At 48.2% G+C, this 20,929-nt stretch overlaps 2 protein-coding genes across 3 annotated transcripts in view; one reads left to right on the top strand and one right to left on the bottom strand.

Moving 5' to 3' along the window:
* The window catches only part of FANK1 (fibronectin type III and ankyrin repeat domains 1), a 110,990-nt gene extending 105,210 nt beyond the window's left edge, over nt 1-5,780 (bottom strand). The window contains exon 1 of the mRNA XM_040437744.1: nt 5,731-5,780. Within this exon, the coding sequence (XP_040293678.1) occupies nt 5,731-5,743 (13 nt within the window). The 5' untranslated portion in view covers nt 5,744-5,780. The remainder of the gene's footprint in view (nt 1-5,730) is intronic.
* Nucleotides 5,645-20,929, top strand: part of DHX32 (DEAH-box helicase 32 (putative)) — a 65,595-nt gene continuing 50,310 nt past the window's right edge. Inside the window, exons 1-2 of one of the 2 annotated variants that reach the window (XM_040437742.1) lie at nt 5,645-5,696; nt 15,623-16,019. In XM_040437742.1, coding sequence (XP_040293676.1) covers nt 15,726-16,019 — 294 coding nt within the window. In that variant the 5' untranslated portion in view covers nt 5,645-5,696; nt 15,623-15,725. Of the gene's footprint in view, nt 5,697-14,800; nt 14,935-15,622; nt 16,020-20,929 lie in introns of those variants that run through there. The other variant, XM_040437741.1, reaches the window with a different exon arrangement.

Raw genomic sequence — 20,929 nt, 5'->3', positions numbered from 1 at the left:
GCAGGTACATCACTTGTTTCACCATACGCGTTACGGGTAGATTCACTCTCCCTTCCTCATCTACCCGAAACGCGTATACCCCCTCTTTCCCAAATAACAGCATATACTTGAAGTTTTTTGGTGTGATATATATTATTTAATTTATCAACACTATTGAGTGGTATCGAATATTTCAACATTGAATTTTCTACCATTCAATTTATCGAATATTTCTATCGAATATATTTTTATTGAATATAGTATCGATCATATCTACCACAATATATGTGACTGTAATGTTGTATATTATTGCTACATTGTTCTTATAAATTTTATTACTTGTATTTTATGGGGATTTAACAAATATTTTCTGCACATGTCAATTTGGTTGCCAAGTGAATGAGTGCTCGCTCATTTTCCTATTACTACAGCTGCACATATGCCCTCAATCATTTCAGGGGGGCTCCGCAGGCTCCTCGTTCTTGTGATCAGGGGTAGTGTAGTGTACGGGGACTGTAATGCCCGTCACTACAAAAGTGTCACTTGGTGTGCTGTCGTCCCTCCTTAATCATGGGGAAGTTGGTATATGTCAGTTTTATAAAATGTCATGTAATGTAATGCTATGTATTTCCCTGTTACTGTGAAACTTGCATGTACAGGCCGGCTAGGGGTGTCATTCCAGCTCTTAGTCACTAGAGGGAGCTAGGGAGCCCTAGTTTATATAAGGCCAGACAGGGAAGCAAAAGTGAGTCTAGTCTAAGTGTCTGTCTAAAGCTGCAGCCTGTAATCTGAAGCTGGAGCTTAGACTATGTCAGAGACAAGTCCAGGCCTGAAGCCTGCGGACCAGGAGAGGGTATTGCAGTCCCTGTAACCGGGTTCCAAATCCAAGGAGAAGGTTCCCCTCCTGAATATATATATATGCAGAAGCAGGAAGACCACTGTTCAGAAGCTTCTAGAGTCTGGGGAAAGAGAGAGAGAGACAGAGGCAAAGTCAAGAAAAGCAAGAGGTACTCAAGATAACAGAGGAGGTACTTTATAAAGAGAAAACCAAGGATATAAGCCAGAGCTAGGTTATTGGGCCTTGGAGAAGATTTGCTATGTTCCAGGATCAGTCAGAGATAGAGTGCAAGCTCCTGTACTGCAAGTCCTGTGTGTTTAACACTCTGTAGTCACCTTGCTCAATCTGTATTGCCTGCATCAACCGTATTGAAAAATCGACTGTATGCAAAGGAACTGCGCTTCCGTGAATGTCTCTATATTTATAACTACTAAAGTTGGAGTTCTGTTTTAACATCACGTGGTTCCTCATTTATTCCTGCTATCCGCAAACGGCGTGCCACCGTTTACTTGGCACTGGCGTCACGAACATTTCTTACCATCACCTGCCCTTGCAGAGAGTCAGCCGTCTCAGGTTAGTGTCTATCGCACTACAACACCCAGGAACATTTCTAAACACAACTTGAGTACGCTGCACTTCTCTTTTGGCGTCACGAACAGGATTCGCACGCTTTCTAGTGCAAGAAGCGTGAACTTTGTGCCTTATACAGTTGCCCTGTGACCAAAGTGACAAATTGCCTGTTTATTTAAAGTGGACTTTGTGAACTGAAAATCCTACCCAAAGTGTCCCCAAAACCTCTAAAAAGCGCTGTGCAGTATTGCGCTACCAAGAGGAAGAAAATCGCCACATTGGAGTGTGGTTTTATGGACTTTTTATGATCCTGCTTGCTGTCAGTGAATAGACAGCGTTTATACCCAAAGATGGCCGCTGAGGCTGCTGAAATAGCTGCTGCGTCATCTTCATCCCGAAAAGACGGGAAAAATTGGCGCCTTTCTGAGGAAAAAGCGGGAAAGAGTTCAAGGTCAGGCGCCACTGCTTATCTGGACATTTGCATGTCTGCCAGCATGGACACCGCCTTCCATATACTGGAATACCTGGGGGGCGGCCTCCCAGTGCAGTGGGAGGAGCTGGCTGATTTAATTGACGCGACCCTATCGCTCTCCAGAGTAGGATCGAGCATGTTGGAAAGTGAACAGAGCGTTGCTGCAGCGTCCACGCCTGACATACCAGAGATGACTGATATTGGTGTAGAGCCAGAGGAGGCTCCACCGGCCTACTCTCCGGGACCGGAGAAACCCGCCTGCCGCCCAAGGGAGAAAGAACCAGAGCCCTGCTATGGCTCGTGGAGAGACTTCTTTCAGCCCTCTTTCAAATGGTCCTCACTAATGGCGGAGATCCGGGAGGCCGCTATAAAGCGGAATACCAAGACCAAGATCTACTATGAAGAGTTGACTAAGACTGTCCATGAAAGACACACCAACACCCAACCCCGCCTGGAAAGGAGAAAGGGGTTGGTGGTGTCCTTTGACAAAGCCCGTGGCTACGGGTTCATCCAAGACTATCTGACTGGCAGAGACCTATATGTCAATAGAAGGTCTGTCAAAAGAGACTACCTCCCTTCCTATCAGCACAGCCTCCGCGAGGGAGAGGAAGTGGAGTTCACCCCTGCCGAGAGCCTGAGAGGCCCTTATGCCACTGCCGTGACCCGTCCCAAGCGAGCACCTGAGGACTGGGAGGCAGAAGAAGAAGACTACTCTGGCTGCGAGCGGGAACCGGAACGCTCTCCAGAGCCGGCCCATCACGCCTTCCAGGAGCGGAGCTTCTTCATTGGGCCTAACGTCTTCTGGCAGCCAACTGTGTTGGAAAAATGGGTGAGCCCTTACCCTTCCCCCGAGCTGCCTCGTCGGGAGAAGACCATGCGAGAGATGGAAAATTTAAAAGGACTTCAAAATACCTTTGAGAACATCCGGAGGGGTCGGAGACCCGATGCATCACCAGAACCTGCAGAGGCCGAGTCCGCGCCATCGTTGACTGTACCTGCGCCGGCGGCGCCAGCAGATGACAGCGACTCCGACACGGAGAGCATCGGTGAACAGATTGTCCGGCTGGAGGAGAAGTTGCGGGAGCTGCGCAAGATCGCGACCGCCAGGATCCAGACGCCGCCAAAGAAGGACGAGGTAAGGGTGCCTGTCACCACCCGTAGACCACCTTCTGCTGCCACCGCTCCGTCAGTGCCCCAAAGAAGGCCTCCTGTTGCTGTGAGTAGCTGCACAGAGCCAACCGGACCGCTTGAGGCGGCGGTAACCGCTCCATTCCATCCCACCATTATCATGCCGGGACCGGTACAGTCCACCCAAGGGTTTACCCCTTGGCCCATGGGGCCAATACCTATTAGGGGCCCCTTTACTCTGCAGCTGCCCCCTAACACCGTTATGTGGGCCCATCCTCCTGTAGAGGACTACTACAGGCCATATTTGCCAGCAGGGTCAAGTGATTATGATATGCCTCTGTAAATCAGCCTGCTAGGCCTTTTGATTTATTTCATCAATGAATGAGGGTATTAACATAAGGAGTCCTATGTTTCCTGGTTGTTTGTTGTGGCTGCCAGTTCATCCACGGCTCAGTGGTAGGTGTTGACCACTGAAGTATTAAAGTCAACAAAGCCAAGTTTGTTTCCAGGACCTCCTGCCTGCTTTTGCTACCCCACGCCAAGTTGTGCCTGTTCCTTAGTTGCACCTTTTACCCTTCACCCCCTTTTCAGGTTGATCAGGGGTATTACAGCACTTGTCTTTGCTGTCCTTTTATTGTGCAACCTCATACTAAGGAACCGTGCCCGGAGACAGACTCAAAAGAACCTGAGCCTCTGAGATTTTTGCTCTTTTAAAGGAAATGTGCCCAGAGATGGACTCCACCGCATGAGAGCCTCTGTGATTTAATAGGAAAATAACCTGGGTACGGACTCATGTTTGTTCTTTGAGCCTCCAAGAACTTTTATACTGTTTTATCCTTTTTGCTGTTCTATTATGGACTTATTCATTGTCATGGACTATCCTGGTTATAATGTTACGCTGTGCCAGGTCAGCGCCCCAGTTCCATTCATTATCCTGAGAGAAGAGAACGACGCCCCTTGTCACTATCCTTCACCTTTGCCAATTGGACCTGATGTAAATGTAAATGCAGATGAATTACATATATGTATGCCTGCATGTCTCTTTTTCTATTTCAGGTAGAGATTCCAGTTGGGCGACCCATGATGGAGTACGAGGTCGTACTCAGCTTAAAGCAGTGGGGTATGTAGTGTACGGGAACTGTAATACCCGTCACTACAAAAGGGTCACTTGGTGTGCTGTCGTCCCTCCTCAGTAGGGGAAGTTGGTATATGTCAGTTTTATAAAATGTCATGTAATGTAATGTTATGTATTTCCCTGTTACTATGACACTTGCATGTACAGGCCTGCTAGGGGTGTCATTCCAGCTTCTAGTCACTAGAGGGAGCTAGGGAGCCCTAGTTTATATAAGGCCCAGTCAGGGAAGCAAAAGTGAGTCTAGTCTAAGTGTCTGTCTAAAGCTGCAGCCTGTAGTCTGAAGCTGGAGCTTAGACTATGTCAGAGACAAGTCCAGGCCTGAAGCCTGCGGACCAGGAGAGGGTATTGCAGTCCCTGTAACCGGGTTCCAAATCCAAGGAGAAGGTTCCCCTCCTGAATATATATATATGCAGAAGCAGGAAGACCACTGTTCAGAAGCTTCTAGAGTCTGGGGAAAGAGAGAGAGAGACAGAGGCAAAGTCAAGAAAAGCAAGAGGTACTCAAGATAACAGAGGAGGTACTTTATAAAGAGAAAACCAAGGATATAAGCCAGAGCTAGGTTATTGGGCCTTGGAGAAGATTTGCTATGTTCCAGGATCAGTCAGAGATAGAGTGCAAGCTCCTGTACTGTAAGTCCTGTGTGTTTAACACTCTGTAGTCACCTTGCTCAATCTGTATTGCCTGCATCAACCGTATTGAAAAATCGACTGTATGCCAAGGAACTGCGCTTCCGTGAATGTCTCTATATTTATAACTACTAAAGTTGGAGTTCTGTTTTAACATCACGTGGTTCCTCATTTATTCCTGCTATCCGCAAACGGCGTGCCACCGTTTACTTGGCACTGGCGTCACGAACATTTCTTACCATCACCTGCCCTTGCAGAGAGTCAGCCGTCTCAGGTTAGTGTCTATTGCACTACAACACCCAGGAACATTTCTAAACACAACTTGAGTACGCTGCAGTAGGACCCCCACCGATCTAATAGTTATCCCTATCCAAGATAAGGGGATCACCTAGGGGCAGACCTAGAACACCACCCCCCCCCCCCCCCCAGACCACCCTGTAATCCAGCACCCTTGGTCGTGTTTGCACACTATAGGGGGAAAAAAAGCGTCAGCCTATGTGTGCTTCTGGCCACCAGAGAGTCGAGCGTCTTTTCCTGTAGAGTGCACGCACGGCCACCGCTGCTGGATTGCAGAGTGGTCATAACCATGGAAACGAGCAGTGTATAATGTGATGGAGAAATGAATCCAGCCAGCAAAGGAGGCAATATGGACAATCACAATACATTAGTAAGTGCCTGGTATTAACTTTCTCTACATGATAAATGTCATCTGCTGAAGTGAGAGACAACCCCTTTAAGTGCACCTTTCAACAACGTGTCTCCAGAGTGTGCACACACCTGGTGGGAAACTACATCTCCCGGCATGCACTGACACCTGCAGCGCGGAGCATGCTGGGAGTTGTGGTTCTACTCCAGGCAGTAAATCATCACCACTTCATACAAGTCCCTGCCTGAGAGTTCCGGGCAGTCCCAGGAGCTGACACTCCTCCCCCGGCTCAGCAGACACAGGTAACGTATAGCTATACACCAGCGTGTCCGTTACCTGCCGGCTCCATGCTCCTCTCACTCCCCCGGTCTTTTAGAGTTGGTGTGGTAAAGCGTAGTTCGGTTGTCATAGTAACGGCCGGGAGCCTGCCTCGGAGTACGGAAGCCCGGGGGGCCTAAAAAGTCTCTGGCTGCGGTTTGTGTTGTGATTATGGCTTTGTAAACGTGGCAGGCTGATATAGAAAATACACTCTTGTATGACGTCACTAGCCGCCCCTCACGTTTATATACCCGGTCTACGTGCGGTTATGGCTCTGTGGTTACAGGACAGACCGGTGCCAATGAAAGGGAATCCCTTCCCTTCCCCCATGACAACTGTTAATGCCATGTGTGTGTAATGTCATAGGGTCGCACTATTGACACCTGCACCAGTCCAAACACAGGGGGCTGCAGGGGTCGGGGGTCCAAATGGTTTCCAGGACTGGAAATGACTTTACACCATGCAAATTCTACATTAGGGGCCTGGAACGTCATGTTGCCCCCCTCCACCATCTCTAAGCCATCGCCCCTGCCTGAGTGACCATTTGGGGTCTCAGTGGTTGGATCCCCCCCCGATCCGTCTGTCCTTTATTTCAGATTGTAATGTAAAAAGACACAAATCTGCGATGGTAATTTTAGATATTATGAGGGTCCCTACACACACGGATTTGCTCTGGCGTTTCCTTACCTGTAAAAAATATATATATATACTGCATGCTTTTTAAAAAAAAAAATTTTTTTAAACTCTTTTCTAAAGCCCTTGCACCTGTGCTGTATTTGAATTTTTTTTTTAAAAAAATGCACCCAAGTGGAAAAATAATGAGTAGGCAAAAAAAGCTTGTGTTTCACATTTCCTATAGACTTTCGTCCAACGTCCGGAGCTGACCTTTTTATTTTTATTTTTTTTCCAAGCAAAAATAAAATAAAAATAGGCGCCAAAAACATATTTGCAGAAAAAGCCTGAAAAGCTGTGTGAACCCGGCCTTATATACTTGTGGGGTGCAGGAAGGGCGCTTGTTACTGCAGGGTTTTCCTGCACCCGTCATGTTCGGCCCCATACGTGCATGGCCCGCTCACGGACCGTATATATCGGAGGGCATACAGTCATGTGCAAGGGCCCTAACACTGTAGAGCTCTGGTCTCGGGGAGTAGTCACAAAATGCATATCATCATCAAAAAAAAATAATAATTCAAAGCTGCAGCAAAAAAATGCACAGTTTTGCAAAAGTGTCCTAGGAATAATCAATAATGATCCTCCTGCCCCCGGAGTGATCATGGGGCGCTCATAGTCCCTCCTCCACCTCCCCAAAATGAATGTTGCAGCTCAGTTTAAAACCCTCAATCTTCCATCTTTCTACCTTTAAAATCCAATTTAAATTGGTGAAGCGTTAATAGGAAATGACAGGCTTTAATAAATCCCGGCCCATTGACATGATCGGCGTCTGGGATATTGGGAAGCGCGCTGGAGGTTTTAGGAGGGCAGCGATGATTCTAGCGTTAATGAGACCACTTAAAATATGTAGAAGCCTAAAAGCTGGCGCCAGCGCTGATGAAGGCGAGCGGCAGCGCATGCCCTCGATCATAGCAGCATCACTGCCTGCCAAGTGACCGCAGAGCAGACACTGGAAGATTTACATTCACACCACCCTATAATTTTATCCGCATCTTGCGGAATAGATGCGGATCCATTCATTTCTATGGGTGAATAAAATGTGCGGACAGCGTTCAGTATGTATTCTAGTCCACAAAAATATAAAGCTTGTACTACTATTATCCGCACAGCTCGGTCCGCAGCCCCATTCAAGTCAATGGATCCGCAAATTGCAGTTCCTGTAATTTTTTTTTTTCTCTCTCTCTCTTTTTTTTCCTTCTGTTTTTTGCAGACCGTAAAAAAACGGAAGACATACGGAACACAAACAGAAGTCATTTGTCTGCAAAATGCGGACACACGGTTCGGTTATTTGCGGACCGCAAAACGGAAAGGATTACACACTGTTGTGTGAATGTACCCTTAGGCCTCCTGCACACGACCGTATGGCTTTTTCAGTGTTTTGCGGTCTGTTTTAAACAGATGCGTTGTTCCGTTTTTTGTTTCCGTTGTGTTTCCTTTTCCGTTCCGTTTTTCCGTATGGCATGTATAGTATACAGTAATTACATAGAAAAAATTGGGCTGGGCATAAAATTTGTAATACATGGATCCGCAAAAACGGAACAGATACGGAAGACATACGGGTGCATTTCAGTATGTGTTTTTTTTCCGGACCCATTGATTTAGGCCTCCTGCACACGAACGTATTTTTTTGCGGTCCGCAAAAACGGGTCCCGTTTTTCCGTGATCCGTGACCGTTTTTTCGTCCGTGGGTCATCCTTGATTTTTGGAGGATCCACGGACATGAAAAAAAAGTCGTTTTGGTGTCCGCCTGGCCGTGCGGAGCCAAACGGATCCGTCCTGAATTACAATGCAAGTCAATGGGGACGGATCCGTTTGACGTTGACACAATATGGTGCCATTTCAAACGGATCCGTCCCTATTGACTTTCAATGTAAAGTCTGGAGTCCCTTTTATACCATCGGATCGGAGTTTTCTCCAATCCGATAGTATATTTTAACTTGAAGCGTCCCCATCACCATGGGAACGCCTCTATGTTAGAATATACTGTCGGATATGAGTTAGATCGTGAAACCTCATTTCCGACAGTATATTCTAACACAGAGGCGTTCCCATGGTGATGGGGACGCTTCTAGTTAGAATATACTACAAACTGTGTACATGACTGCCCCCTGCTGCCTAGCAGCATCCGATCTCTTACAGGGGGCTGTGATCAGCACAATTAACCCTTCAGGTGCCGCACCTGAAGGGGTTAATTGTGCTATCATATCCCCCTGTAAGAGATCAGGGCTGCCAGGCAGCAGGGGGCAGACCCCCCCCTTCCCAGTTTGAATATCATTGGTGGCCTGTGCGGCCCCTCCCCCCCCCCCCCCTTCCTCCCTCTATTGTAATAAATCGTTGGTGGCACAGTGTGCGCCCCCCCCCCCCCCTTCCTCCCTCTATTGTAATAAATCGTTGGTGGCACAGTGTGCGCCCCCCCGCCCCCCCCCTTCCTCCCTCTATTGTAATAAATCGTTGGTGGCACAGTGTGCGCCCCCCCGCCCCCCCCCCCCTATTGTAATAAATCGTTGGTGGCACAGTGTGCGCCCCCCCCGCCCCCCCCCCCCCTTCCTCCCTCGATTGTAATAAATCGTTGGTGGCACAGTGTGCGCCCCCCCGCCCCCCCCTTCCTCCCTCGATTGTAATAAATCGTTGGTGGCACAGTGTGCGCCCCCCCCCCCCCCCCCCCCTTCCTCCCTCTATTGTAATAAATCGTTGGTGGCACAGTGTGCGCCCCCCCGCCCCCCCCCCCTCTATTGTAATAAATCGTTGGTGGCACAGTGTGCGCCCCCCATCGGCCCCCCCCCCCTCCCTCTATAGCATTAACAACATTGGTGGCCAGTGTGCGGCCTCCCATCTCCTTCCCCCCCCCCCCCCCCCCGATCATTGGTGGCAGCGGGTTACTAGCAATAGTACAATAGTAAAAGATTCATACTTACCTGGGATCTGCGATGTTCGTGTCCGGCCGGGAGCTCCTCCTACTGGTAAGTGACAGTTCATTTAGCAATGCGCCGCACAGACCTGAGGCTGTCACTTACCAGTAGGTGGAGCTCCCGGCCGGACACGAACATCGCAGCAGCCGGTAAGTATGAATCTTCTACTATTGTACTATTGCTATGTAACCATGGCAACCAGGACTGTAGTAGCGTCCTGGTTGCCATGGTTACCGATCGGAGCCCCAGCGATTAAACTGGGACTCCGATCGGAACTCCGCTGCCACCAATGATGATGGGGGGGGGGGGGGGAGAGGGGGGGCCGCACACTGGCCACCAATGTTGTTAATGCTATAGAGGGAGGGGGGGCCGATGGGGGCCACCAACGAATTATTACAATAGAGGGAGGGAGGGGGGGGCGCACACTGTGCCACCAACGAATAATTACAATAGAGGGGGGGGGGGGCCGCACTGGCCATCAATGATATTCAAACTGGGGAGGGGGGGGGGTCTGCCCCCTGCTGCTGGCAGCCCTGATCTCTTACAGGGGGATATGATAGTACAATTAACCCTTTCAGGTGCCGCACCTGAAGGGGTTAATTGTGCTGATCACGGCCCCCTGTAAGAGATCGGGTGCTGCCAGGCAGCAGGGGGCAGTCTTGTACACAGTTTGTAGTGTATTCTAACTAGAAGCGTCCCCATCACCATGGGAACGCTTCTGTGTTAGAATATACTGTCGGTTCTGAGTTTTCACGAAGTGAAAACTCAGCTTTGAAAAAGCTTTATGCAGACGGATCTTCGGATCCGTCTGTATAAAAACTAACCTACGGCCACGGATCACGGACACGGATGCCAATCTTGTGTGCATCCGTGTTCTTTCACGGACCCATTGACTTGAATGGGTCCGTGAACCGTTGGCCGTGAAAAAAATAGGACAGGTCATATTTTTTTCACGGCCATGAAACACGGATCACGGATGCGGCTGCAAAACGGTGCATTTTCCGTTTTTTCCACGGACCCATTGAAAGTCAATGGGTCCGCGAAAAAAAACGGAAAACGGCACAACGGCCACGGGTGCACACAACGGTCGTGTGCAGGAGGCCTTAAATGGAGCCACGGAACGTGATTTTCGGGCAATAATAGGACATGTTCTATCTTTCAACGGAACAGAAAAACAGAAAAACGGAATGCATACGGAGTACATTCCGTTTTTTTTGCGGCACCATTGAAATGAATGGTTCCGTATACGAACCGTATAAGGAACGCAAAAAAAAAACGGCCCGTAAACGGGAAAAAAAAACAGTCGTGTGAAAGAGGCTTTACTGAAGAAAATTTAGACTTAGGCCTCATGCACACGACCGTTGTGTGCATCCGTGTCCGTTGTTCCGTTTTCCGTGATTTTCTGCGGACCCTTTGACTTTCAATGGGTCCGTTGAAAACTCGGCTAAAGCACCGTTTGTCGTCCGTGATCCGTGGTTTCAGTCTGTCAAAAAAATATGACCTGTCCTATTTTTTTCGCGGATAACGGTTCGCGGACCCATTCAAGTCAAAACGCGGAGGCACACAAGATTGTCGTCCGCGTCCGTTTTTTTCCTATCATTTGCAAAGCAAACTTGACTTAGATTTTTTTTTTACTTTCCTTCATGTTTGGTGGCCCTCCAAAAAAAAAGGAAGACACACGGATAACGGAACAACGGAACCCCATTTTGCGGAACGGAACCCAACGGTCGTGTGCATGAGGCCTTAAAAATATATGATGATTAAAAATTTAAATTTTTAGAAAGGAACTCCAATGTTTTCCAAGTGTTTAATACTGGATAGTTCATCGGTATCGCATTGGTGGGGGTCTGACACCTGACACCCCTGCCGATCAGATGTTTGATGAGCTCTGCAGCCTCCTCACAGTATACAAGCACAGCGCCATCCTTTGTATAGTGGCTGTGCTTGGTATTACAGCTCAGCCCCGTTCACTTCACTGGGTCTGAGCTGCATATCTAGGGCCATATGACCGATGAACGTGATGTTGCTGCCCTGGGAAGAGGCTGCACCGCAAACAGCTCCGTTTTAGCTTAGTGTCGGAACTCGCGGCTCTGTCATGCCGGTCGCCCTTCCTGATCCTCCATCAGGATAAGGTGGTCCTTCGCCCTGTGCAGTCCCTTCTTGCCGAAGGTGGTGTCGACATTCCATCTAAATGAGGAGATTATTCTTCCTTCATTTTGTCCGGACGTGTCTCATCCTCGAGAACAGTCGCTCCATACTCTGGATCTGGTGCGTGCAGCTATATAGTGTAGTGGTTAAGGTTCTGGGCTGTGATGCAGAACCTGTGAGTTCAAATCCTGTCACAAACTTTACTTTCAGGCGGACGGATTCCCTGTTTGTGATTCCAGAGGGGTCAAAGACTTCCATTTCCAGATGGATTTGTTTGGCTATTGTGGAAGAGTACCGGCGTTAAGGACCGGGCCCCGGTCCTTATATATATACCCATGGTCAAGGCCTGTGTCCCCCAATGAGACGGATGAGAAATAAAGGTGGCTGCATATGCGCGGCTATCTCCATTCATTTCTATCAGAATTCCAAAAATAGCCAAGTAAGTGTGCCCAGCTAATTTTTGGATTTCCCATAGAACTGAATAGAGAGAGATTCACGTGCATGGTCACTTCTCCATTCCCACGAGATGGGACCTGACATTTTGCATATTCTCTGTACATTCCAAAGTCTTCTCACCCCCATCAATAGACAGGCCTATTTTCAACTGCAAATATGGACAAGAATTAGGGTACTTTCACATTAGCGGCAGGGGAGTCCAGCAGGTGAACAGCCTGTCAGATCCATCCTGCCGCTAGTTCACGTGTGCCCCCGGACTGCTGCTCCGTCCCCATTGACTATAATGGGGCGGAGTTCCGGCTGCAGCGCGGCGAGAGGCAGCCGGACTAAAAGTACGACATTCAGTACTTTTATTCCGGCAGCCTCTCGCCGTGCGCTGCCGCCGGAACTCCGCACCCGCCCCCATTATAGTCAATGGGGACGGAGCGGTAGTCCGGGGGCACACGTGAACTAGCGGCAGGATGGATCCGACAGGCTGTTCTATGGGTTCACTGCTACTCTGCGATCCTGGCCGCAAAACACACATCATGTGACCAGTGTGGCCGTACCCTTAGGACCTGCGCTAAGATTTGGGGATGGAGCATATGGTTCTGCAAAAAAAATAATATATATGCACATATGCAAGTTCCCAAGCAATCAGTGGGTACGTTTTTTTTTTTTTAGCCTTGGAAAAAAAAGGAAGATATTTATAGTCGTATGTTTGAGCCCAAACTCAGACATTTTTGTAAAAAAAAAAAAAATATATAATATACACACAATGTAGCAGATTTGCAGTGTATATAGAAATCGTGGCAAAAAGTCCCATGTAAATGTCCCCGGTGGAGAAGACCGGGAGCTTTCAGGGCAGTTACTTGCCGGTCACTGGGCCGGCATTGCATCAGAAGACAGCTGGCGGTGAATTCGATGATTGCCCTTGAGCTTTAGTCTTTGATGGAATCTCCCTCAAATTTTTATATGGAACAAAGCAGCCCAGACATTGACATCTGCCAGGAACTCTGCAGAGTCTGCTCCCTGCCCATCCCTTTAAATTGACCTTTCACTCGGCATAAGCTAAATTGCCTCTGAGCTGGATTAGATAAAGCGGTGAGGTCAGCCCCTGAGATGTGAGCTGCACGGTGCTCTGCGGTCTGTGTATGGGACTAGAACACTGTCACTACAGCCGTCTAATCATTTCTCACGGTCCCCTGTTCCCCCGCCTTGTTTTCTATGCAGCAGCGATAATATTCCATCTCAAGATGTAAAGCTGATCTTACACCTGAGATAACTGACAGCTGTTCCTCTCGACTCGCCCATACACATGCATGCTAGGCTTGATCAAGCATGCATGTGTTCTCCAAGTGAAGGGGAGGACTAAGTCCTATTTTGATATCCAACATTCTCAATCCTTCTTTCTTCTTTATGAGCCATCGGGGGAGAGTTGGGACAATCCTGTACACATTCAATGGTTGGCCAACATTAGCCTAATGTGTTTGGGCACATTAAAGGGGTATTCCGGTAGATAAAAGTTATCCCCTATCCACGGGATAGGGGATAACTATCAGATTGTTGGGGGTCCTACCACTGGGACCCCCACCGATCATGAGGACGGGGGCCCCATACCCTCTGCAGACCCCCAGCTGCTCGGTAGGACCCCCACCGATCTGCTAGCTATCTCTTATCATGTGGATAAGGGATAGCTTTTACCTACCAGAATACCCCTTTAAAGGGCATCTGTCAGCAGTTTTGTACCTATGACACTGGCTGACCTGTTACATCTGCACTTGGCAGCTGAAGGCATCTGTGTTGGTCCCATGTTCATATGTGCCCGCATTGCTTTAATATATGCAAATTAGCTTCTAGGAGCAACGGGGGCGTTGCCGTTACACCTAGAGGCTCTGCTCTCTCTGCAACTGCCGCACCCTCTGCACTTTGATAGACAGGGCAAGGCACTATGACATTTACACTGCCTGGTCCTGTTAATGAAAGTGCAGATGGGCACAGCAGTTGCAGAGAGAGCAGAGACTCTACGTGTAATGGTAACACCCCCGTTGCTCCTAGAGGCTCATTTGCATATATTAAAACATCATATTTCTCAGCAGTGCGGGCACATATGAACATGGGACCAACACAGATGCCTTCAGCTGCCAAGCGCACATGTAACAGGTCAGCCAGTGTCATAGGGACAAATCTGCTGACAGATGCCCTTTAAGCCCAGCAGCCAGTCTCTAACCGCACACGTGTTGTCACACTAGTTGTGCTGTAAATCTGACTCCACTTCAGAGAGCTGTCTGTCAAACACGCATTAGGCCAACAGCTGTTCCTCCTGACCCAAACACATGCATGCTGGGTCATCGTCGGAGCGTTGAGGCAGAAAATCTGCTATGGCTCTCACCACAGATCTGCGATGCATCCGTGTCCAAATAGGACTTTCCTGCAGACTTTGACACGACTTTTGGTGTGGATTTGCCCTGAATTTCGCATTGATATCTGCAGCATGAATTGATATGCTGGATTTAACAATCCATACGGTTTATTAATTCCCGCTGACCTTTTATTTTTTTAATGCAGCGCATGGCTACAATTTGTCCATATTTCCGTTTTTCAATGACTTGGGCTGTCACGGAGACATGCACTACTTTGGTCCGTGATGCAGACCAAGCACGCCCATTGAAGTCTATGGGTCTGTGAAAATCACTGTTTTTCACTGATGACTGAAAGGAGATGATTTGAAAATTAATTTTCAGATCAGCAGCGCCTGTGAATTACAGATTACACGCGGACGGTAAAAACGGACACACGGATCCTTCACGGATAATACAAGGATGCTTTATTTATTTATTTATTTCACCGAAGTTAAATGGACACAGAAATGTGGACGAGCCCTCATCCTTTGCCACCCCGCAGCGTGCACTCCCCATGTGACTGAATCCTCTGGTAGGGAAAGTTCTTTTCCAGCTCTTCTACTCCTCCACGTGTTTCTTCTCTTATCCCCCAATCATCCTATAATTGCCTGGATTATGGGCGTTCTTGATGAAATCGTCAGCAGAATCTTCAAAAAGTAATTACACGAGGCTACCTGGTGAACTTCTCCGACATCTCTATTATACAATCAGAATGAATGCACTGTTTAACTATTGTGTTTTGTTATTGTGTTGCTGTTTTTATGCTTTATCCATCCATTTAGCTTTGTCCGCCTCCCTCATTTGTCTCGCACACTCTCATCGTGTGTGTGTGTGTATATAGGTCAGCCTTCTGTCTCAGATAACAAAGCCTTCTATGTAGGTTACACTCTGGTATTCCCCAAGCTGTCATGTCAGCCTTTGTTTCTGTAGCCGCTTTGACAAATAATATGTAATTTGTTTTATTATAATAATAATTATTTTTAGTTATTTTTTTACCCTCCATGCGGCAGATACATATGGTGACCAGGAAAGCTCCAATGCTCCGTCAGCTCCTTTTTTACTTCCCATAGTTGAGGTCCCATTGTTTTGGGATTAGGTCACCACATGACCATCTCTCCACAATCACTCCACTGCTTTGTATTCACACAGTCATTCAGGATCCAGACACGTGTAAGAGAGGGTTGGCCAGGCCAGTCTTTGCTTAATCATTCTCTACACAGGAGCAGTTAGGCAAGCATACAATGAGAACACAAGGGAAGTTCTGTTAGAGGCTTCCTTGTCTTCTCTACTGCAGATATGAGTTTCTTCTACAAGTCTAACCTCTTCCAAAACTCATTTCGACAGCTCGGAGGTATCTAATTCCCAGTGAAAGTCTACAGGAATCAGATGGTGCAAAGTTTTGGATCAGAGTCTCTGGATTCATGGGAAGGATCCCTGACTTCCTCCGATGATGGCTCTTCGGCCAGGTACTCCTGAAGTAGCCAACGATTTGCTAAAGGTGTCTCCTGAGAAAGGTTGTTTCCTGGATGAGTCGGGCTCGAGCGACGTTGACGAAGGGTTGCTTGATGACTTGGAGATAAATCCTTTTGATGGTTTGCCGTACTCGTCACGTTTTTTTCAGCTCCTCAAGCAAAGGGAGAACCTTCCTATTTGGAAAGCTAAATATGTCTTCTTGGAGAGTTTGCTGCACAACCAAATTGTGGTGGTGTCCGGACGGGCGAAGAGCGGGAAGAGTTCTCAAGTAAGTGGTTGGTTTGGCACCTGTTGCTTCTGAGATCTGATTAATGACAATTTTATGGTTTCTGTGTATGTATTTTGCATTACAATGTGATGACTTGTGGATGTAGACCTAGCGGTGGCCTTGTGGTACCATTTACGCATAGCTAAAGGAACCTTATTTAATACTTAGAATTTGTCTCTATTGAGAACGGTCTGCACCTATTGCTTCAGAATAGTTGAGAGTGACTTCTAAGGAGGCGAACTGCCATAGCAGGGGCGGACTGGGAACTTAAAATGGCCCTGGAAAAAATACTAAAAGTGGCCCATTTTGTAGTCGGGTCAAATTGATGGAAGGCAGGGCCAGCAATACCATAATATACCACCCCAACAGAGCCACAGTCCAGCACAAAATACATCCCCAAAAACTTTCACTGGACATGGGGAGGGCCCAGGCGCCCCCTGGGAAAATTTTCCTGTAAGGTCTATGGCCAGTCCGCCCCTGTGCCATAGTATGGCCCTTCAGCACTGTCACTATATGATATATGACCCCATGTGCCTTGGGGGCTTTATTGTTGCTGCCTCTCTCTTCCTGGCCACGACTAGTCATGTTACGATCGCAGAAGAGTACAGCTCGTTACAGGAGAGTCTTTGGGTTAGACCAAATAGTGAGCAGTCTGATCTTGCCATCATATGTACAGCCCCGTTCTCATATCCAGGATTTGATGAGGCCTTCTGCATCTAAGAGTATGTTTAGATGGAGCCGGTTCCAGCACAGATTCAGTGCCCAAAGCTGGGCCGAATCTGCGCTAAAACCGACCTCCCGCTGTTTTCACGCTGCAGTTCATGCAGGTTTTTTGCCACATGGTTTTCAATCCCGCACCAAGGATGTACAGGTCCATTCTTTCCCACCCTTCACAGAGCCGCAGCAGGACCCTGCTCGTGATTTGGCTCCGTTCAGTAGAGCTAAACCTAGAGCGGGTCCAAATGAAAACCCACAGCAGAAACTGCAGCGCAGCGGTTTCTGCCGCTTGATACACGGAGGATATCGTCACCGACAAAATCCTCCATCTGAACCTACCCTCAAGTCCATGCATTCCATGAAAGTGAATGGAGTTTTTGTAACTTTGTACACATGCACTGGGAAAAGATCTCAACATCTGTGGTATATTGCTAGGATATGGTACAAATGTCAGATAGGTGCAGGTCCCACATGATGTGAAGGGAGAACAGCGGAGCAAGCACTGCCACCCTCCACTCACCGCTACGGGAATTCTGAATATAGCAGAGTGCTGGCAGTCTCATAGCGGAGAATGGAGAGGTGGCCACTCTTGCACGGATTGCTCTCCATTCACTGCTAATGGACTTCCGAACATGGCCGGGCACGCTCTCTTGGCTTTTTTCAGAAGTCTTATCGCAGTGAATGTAGAGGACGCTGCGCATGTGTGGCGTGCTGTCCTTCACTTCGAGGGCCCCATTCTGGAGTTAGGAGCATGCACCAGAGGTGGAACTCTACCTATCTGGCATTTGTGGCATATCCTAGCGATATGCCACAAATGATGAGATGGGGGAAAACCCCCTTTAATGGCGTGTCCTCATGAGACATAACTTGTGAAGGAAAAATCTGCATCAGATCTGTGTCAAAATCCGCTTGCGGATCTGATTTGCATTGCAAAGGGTGAAATCTGTGATACATATTCCACAGCATGAACCGACATGCTGCGGATGGAAAGCCGAGCATGCATGTGTATGAGGGGTGGTCGGGCATAACAGCTGTCGACTAGAAGAAGGCCTAGAGTGTTTGGCCACTTAAGGCTGGTTTCAGACCAGCAAATTCAATGCGTTGAACTCGCAGCGTGTGTCTGCGAGAGCTCCCGTCCTGACCTCCGTAGCACTGACTGGGTCGCATAGCATTGACTTATCATGCTATGTAACCCTTAGAGTTCTGGAATGTATTGCATAACACTGACATAATGCTGTCAGTGTTATTAAATACATTCCAGAACTCTAAGGGCTACATAGCATCATAAATCGATTTATAAGGTTCTCTTTCACACGAGTGTGTCCCTTGCGGGAATCACGCGCTTCGGGTGAGAGAGAGAGATCTTGAGGTCTGGACTACAGAAGCGCAGGGCATTATTATGATTGATAATACTGTGTGCCTCTGCCTGACCTTTCTGTAACGGAATCATACTGACAGCTTTATGTCGGTATGATTCCGTTACAGAAAGGTCACACAGAGGCACACAGCATCATCAGTCACGATAATGCCGTGCGCTTCTGTAGTCCAGACTGCAAGATCTCTCTCTCACACAGAGCGTGATTCCCGCGAGAGCCCTAATGCTATGCGATCCTATCAGTGCTAGGTAGGTCAGGACGGGAGCTCTCGCATTTCACATTGTGTGAAACCAGCCTTAGGCCTAGTTCACACGAACGTGTGTGATCCGTGGCCGTATCGCGGCCCGCAAATTGCGGGCCGCAATACACGGCCACAGTTTCGTGTGCATTCCGCATCACGGATGCGGACCCATTTACTTCAATGGGTCCGCAAATCCGGAATTGCGGAACGGCCGCACGGAACGGGACCCCTCGGAAGCACTACGGAGTGCTTCCGTGTGGTTGCGTCCCGTACTTCCGTTCCGCAAAAAGATAGGACATGTTCTATCTTTTTGCGGAACAGGCGGATCGCGGACCCATTAAAGTGAATGGGTCCGCGATCCAATGCTGCTGACCTATGGCCGGCGATCGTGCATTGCGGCACGGGTCACACACGTTCGTGTGAACTCGGCCTTTAAAGTTCTGTTTTTGTAGGGCAGGTGATCCTTTACCTGGAAACGATTGCAGAGCTGTCATCCAGGAACCTGGTTTATGACTGTTTCCCTGGTGATATGATTTTATGGTTCATGATTGTATATTACACAGAAACCAGTGTGCGGCATGACGCCACCGCACAGATAATTCTGCAAGGGGAAATATGGGTCTAAGTGCAGAGCAGTCAGCCCTGAATTACTCCGGCAGGGCAGGAAAACTTTGTCCAGGTCACTAGGAATAGCTGCAATTATGTCTCTTTATCTCGGCCCACGCATTAGGAGTCGGAGTTTTTGCCATATATTTATTTAGCAATGGTAATAAACGGCAGGAGCTTATTTGTGTCGCTGCATTTGGTTCCATTGAACTCTGCCCTGTGATTTCAACATATCCCAGAGCCGTGTCAGGTGAACACAGCGCGTTTCAGGGGCGGAGCTGCCTTGGTTGACACAACAACACTCAGTTAACAACACTCATGGGTTATCTCATGAACAACCTTTTCTCACTCATCCCCAGGATAGGTGCTAATTGTATAAACGCTGGGACCCCTCTTGATCATGAAAATGGGGGACCCTGAGTGAATAGCGCAGTAGTGCACATGTGGGCCCACCACTCCATTCACGGTTTATTGGACTGGCTTGTACATCGCCCGGCTATCTCCTGAAGACCCCTGTTCTCACGATCGCTGGGGTGGGGATCCCAGTGGTCAAACCCCCAGCGATCATACATGTGTTACCTATACATTTGCAGTGTATGTTGGAAGTCAACCCCCTTAGGGCATATTCACACGACCGTATGAATGGGTCCGCATCCGTTCTGCAATTTTGCAGAACAGGGGGTGTGGACCCATTCATTTTAACGGGGCGCTGTCAGCTTCCGTTGCTCCGTTCCGTGGCCCCACAAAAAAAGATCGAACATGTCCTATTCTTGTCGGCTTTGCGGACAAGAATAGGCATTTCTATAACAGGCCTTGCGGAACGCACACGAGCGGCATCCGTGTTTTGCGGATCCGCAATTTGCGGACTGCAAAATACGGCGTGGTCGTCTTAATGAGCCCTTAAAGGGGGTTTCCTTTTATATTGATGCCCTATCAATCCTGTGTGACCTAAACATCCTGCACTGTAAGATTGCCCATCCCTGACAAATTGTAGAACTTGAAACATTTTATTATTCTTTTTTTTCCCCCCAGTTGTTTCAAAATGCTGAAAAAATAGTGCACGTGTGAATGAGGCCCGAAATCCGTCCTCCTAAATGACCTGGCCGGCACTAGTGGGTCAGTTGTAGACGGTCCTCACACGGTTCACCTGAGCCAAGGTTCGGTTTGCATCCTAGCTCTGTATCCGAATGCTCTGCCCGAGGCAGTGTCTTGTTGGTGCCCCTTCCCTACCCCAGGCACCCTACACACAGGGCACATGCGCTGACCAGTTGCCCCAACTAACTACAACCCCTGCTTTCAGTAATAAGGTATATTAACTCCATGCTACCCTCTTCTGTAGGGTCATCTAGTCCAGAGCTCTGGTTCCAAAGGACCTTTTACACAGACCCTTGTTATGGCCCCGCTTCACCCCGTTTAAAAGGACCCTAACTTGGGTAGCAGCCATAATAGAAGCTAGAGCACAGGAGACCTCCCTAGGCCTCAGCAATGGCAGCTTAGCATTCATCCTTGTGAGGCGTTCTAAGGATTAGAGAAAGTCGCTGGCCCTTTCTCCAGTTGGGATTTGAGATGCTCATCGAAGTATTGGCCGGATGTCTGTGGATAGGTAGACAGATGGATAGAAGGACTGGGGTAGAGAAGTCAAGCAGTGTGGTTTCCGCACAGTACAGGGTTAGGTTATGGTCCTATCTATTGGATTTGCCATTCATGGATTTTTCAAGGCATCGGTGGCGGAAATCCAAGGTGAAACCTCCACTTGTGGCCTGGTCCCATTATGACCAAGTGGAGCTAATTGGTAGCATTTCTGTACAGCATCGTAGGCAATCACGAACGTGCTGTCCATTTTTAAAGTCCACATCGTTATATTTATTTTTTTTATTCCGCAGTTTTTCTCCGCTCTATGAGGTATGAAGAAACCCATTCATTTGCATTAGGGGATCTTTTTTTCCTCAAATCTGACATCATAAAGCTAT

This window comes from Bufo bufo, chromosome 6 (genome assembly GCF_905171765.1).
Source record: "Bufo bufo chromosome 6, aBufBuf1.1, whole genome shotgun sequence".
Taxonomy (NCBI): domain Eukaryota; kingdom Metazoa; phylum Chordata; class Amphibia; order Anura; family Bufonidae; genus Bufo; species Bufo bufo.
This window is presented reverse-complemented; position numbering and strand designations above follow the sequence as displayed.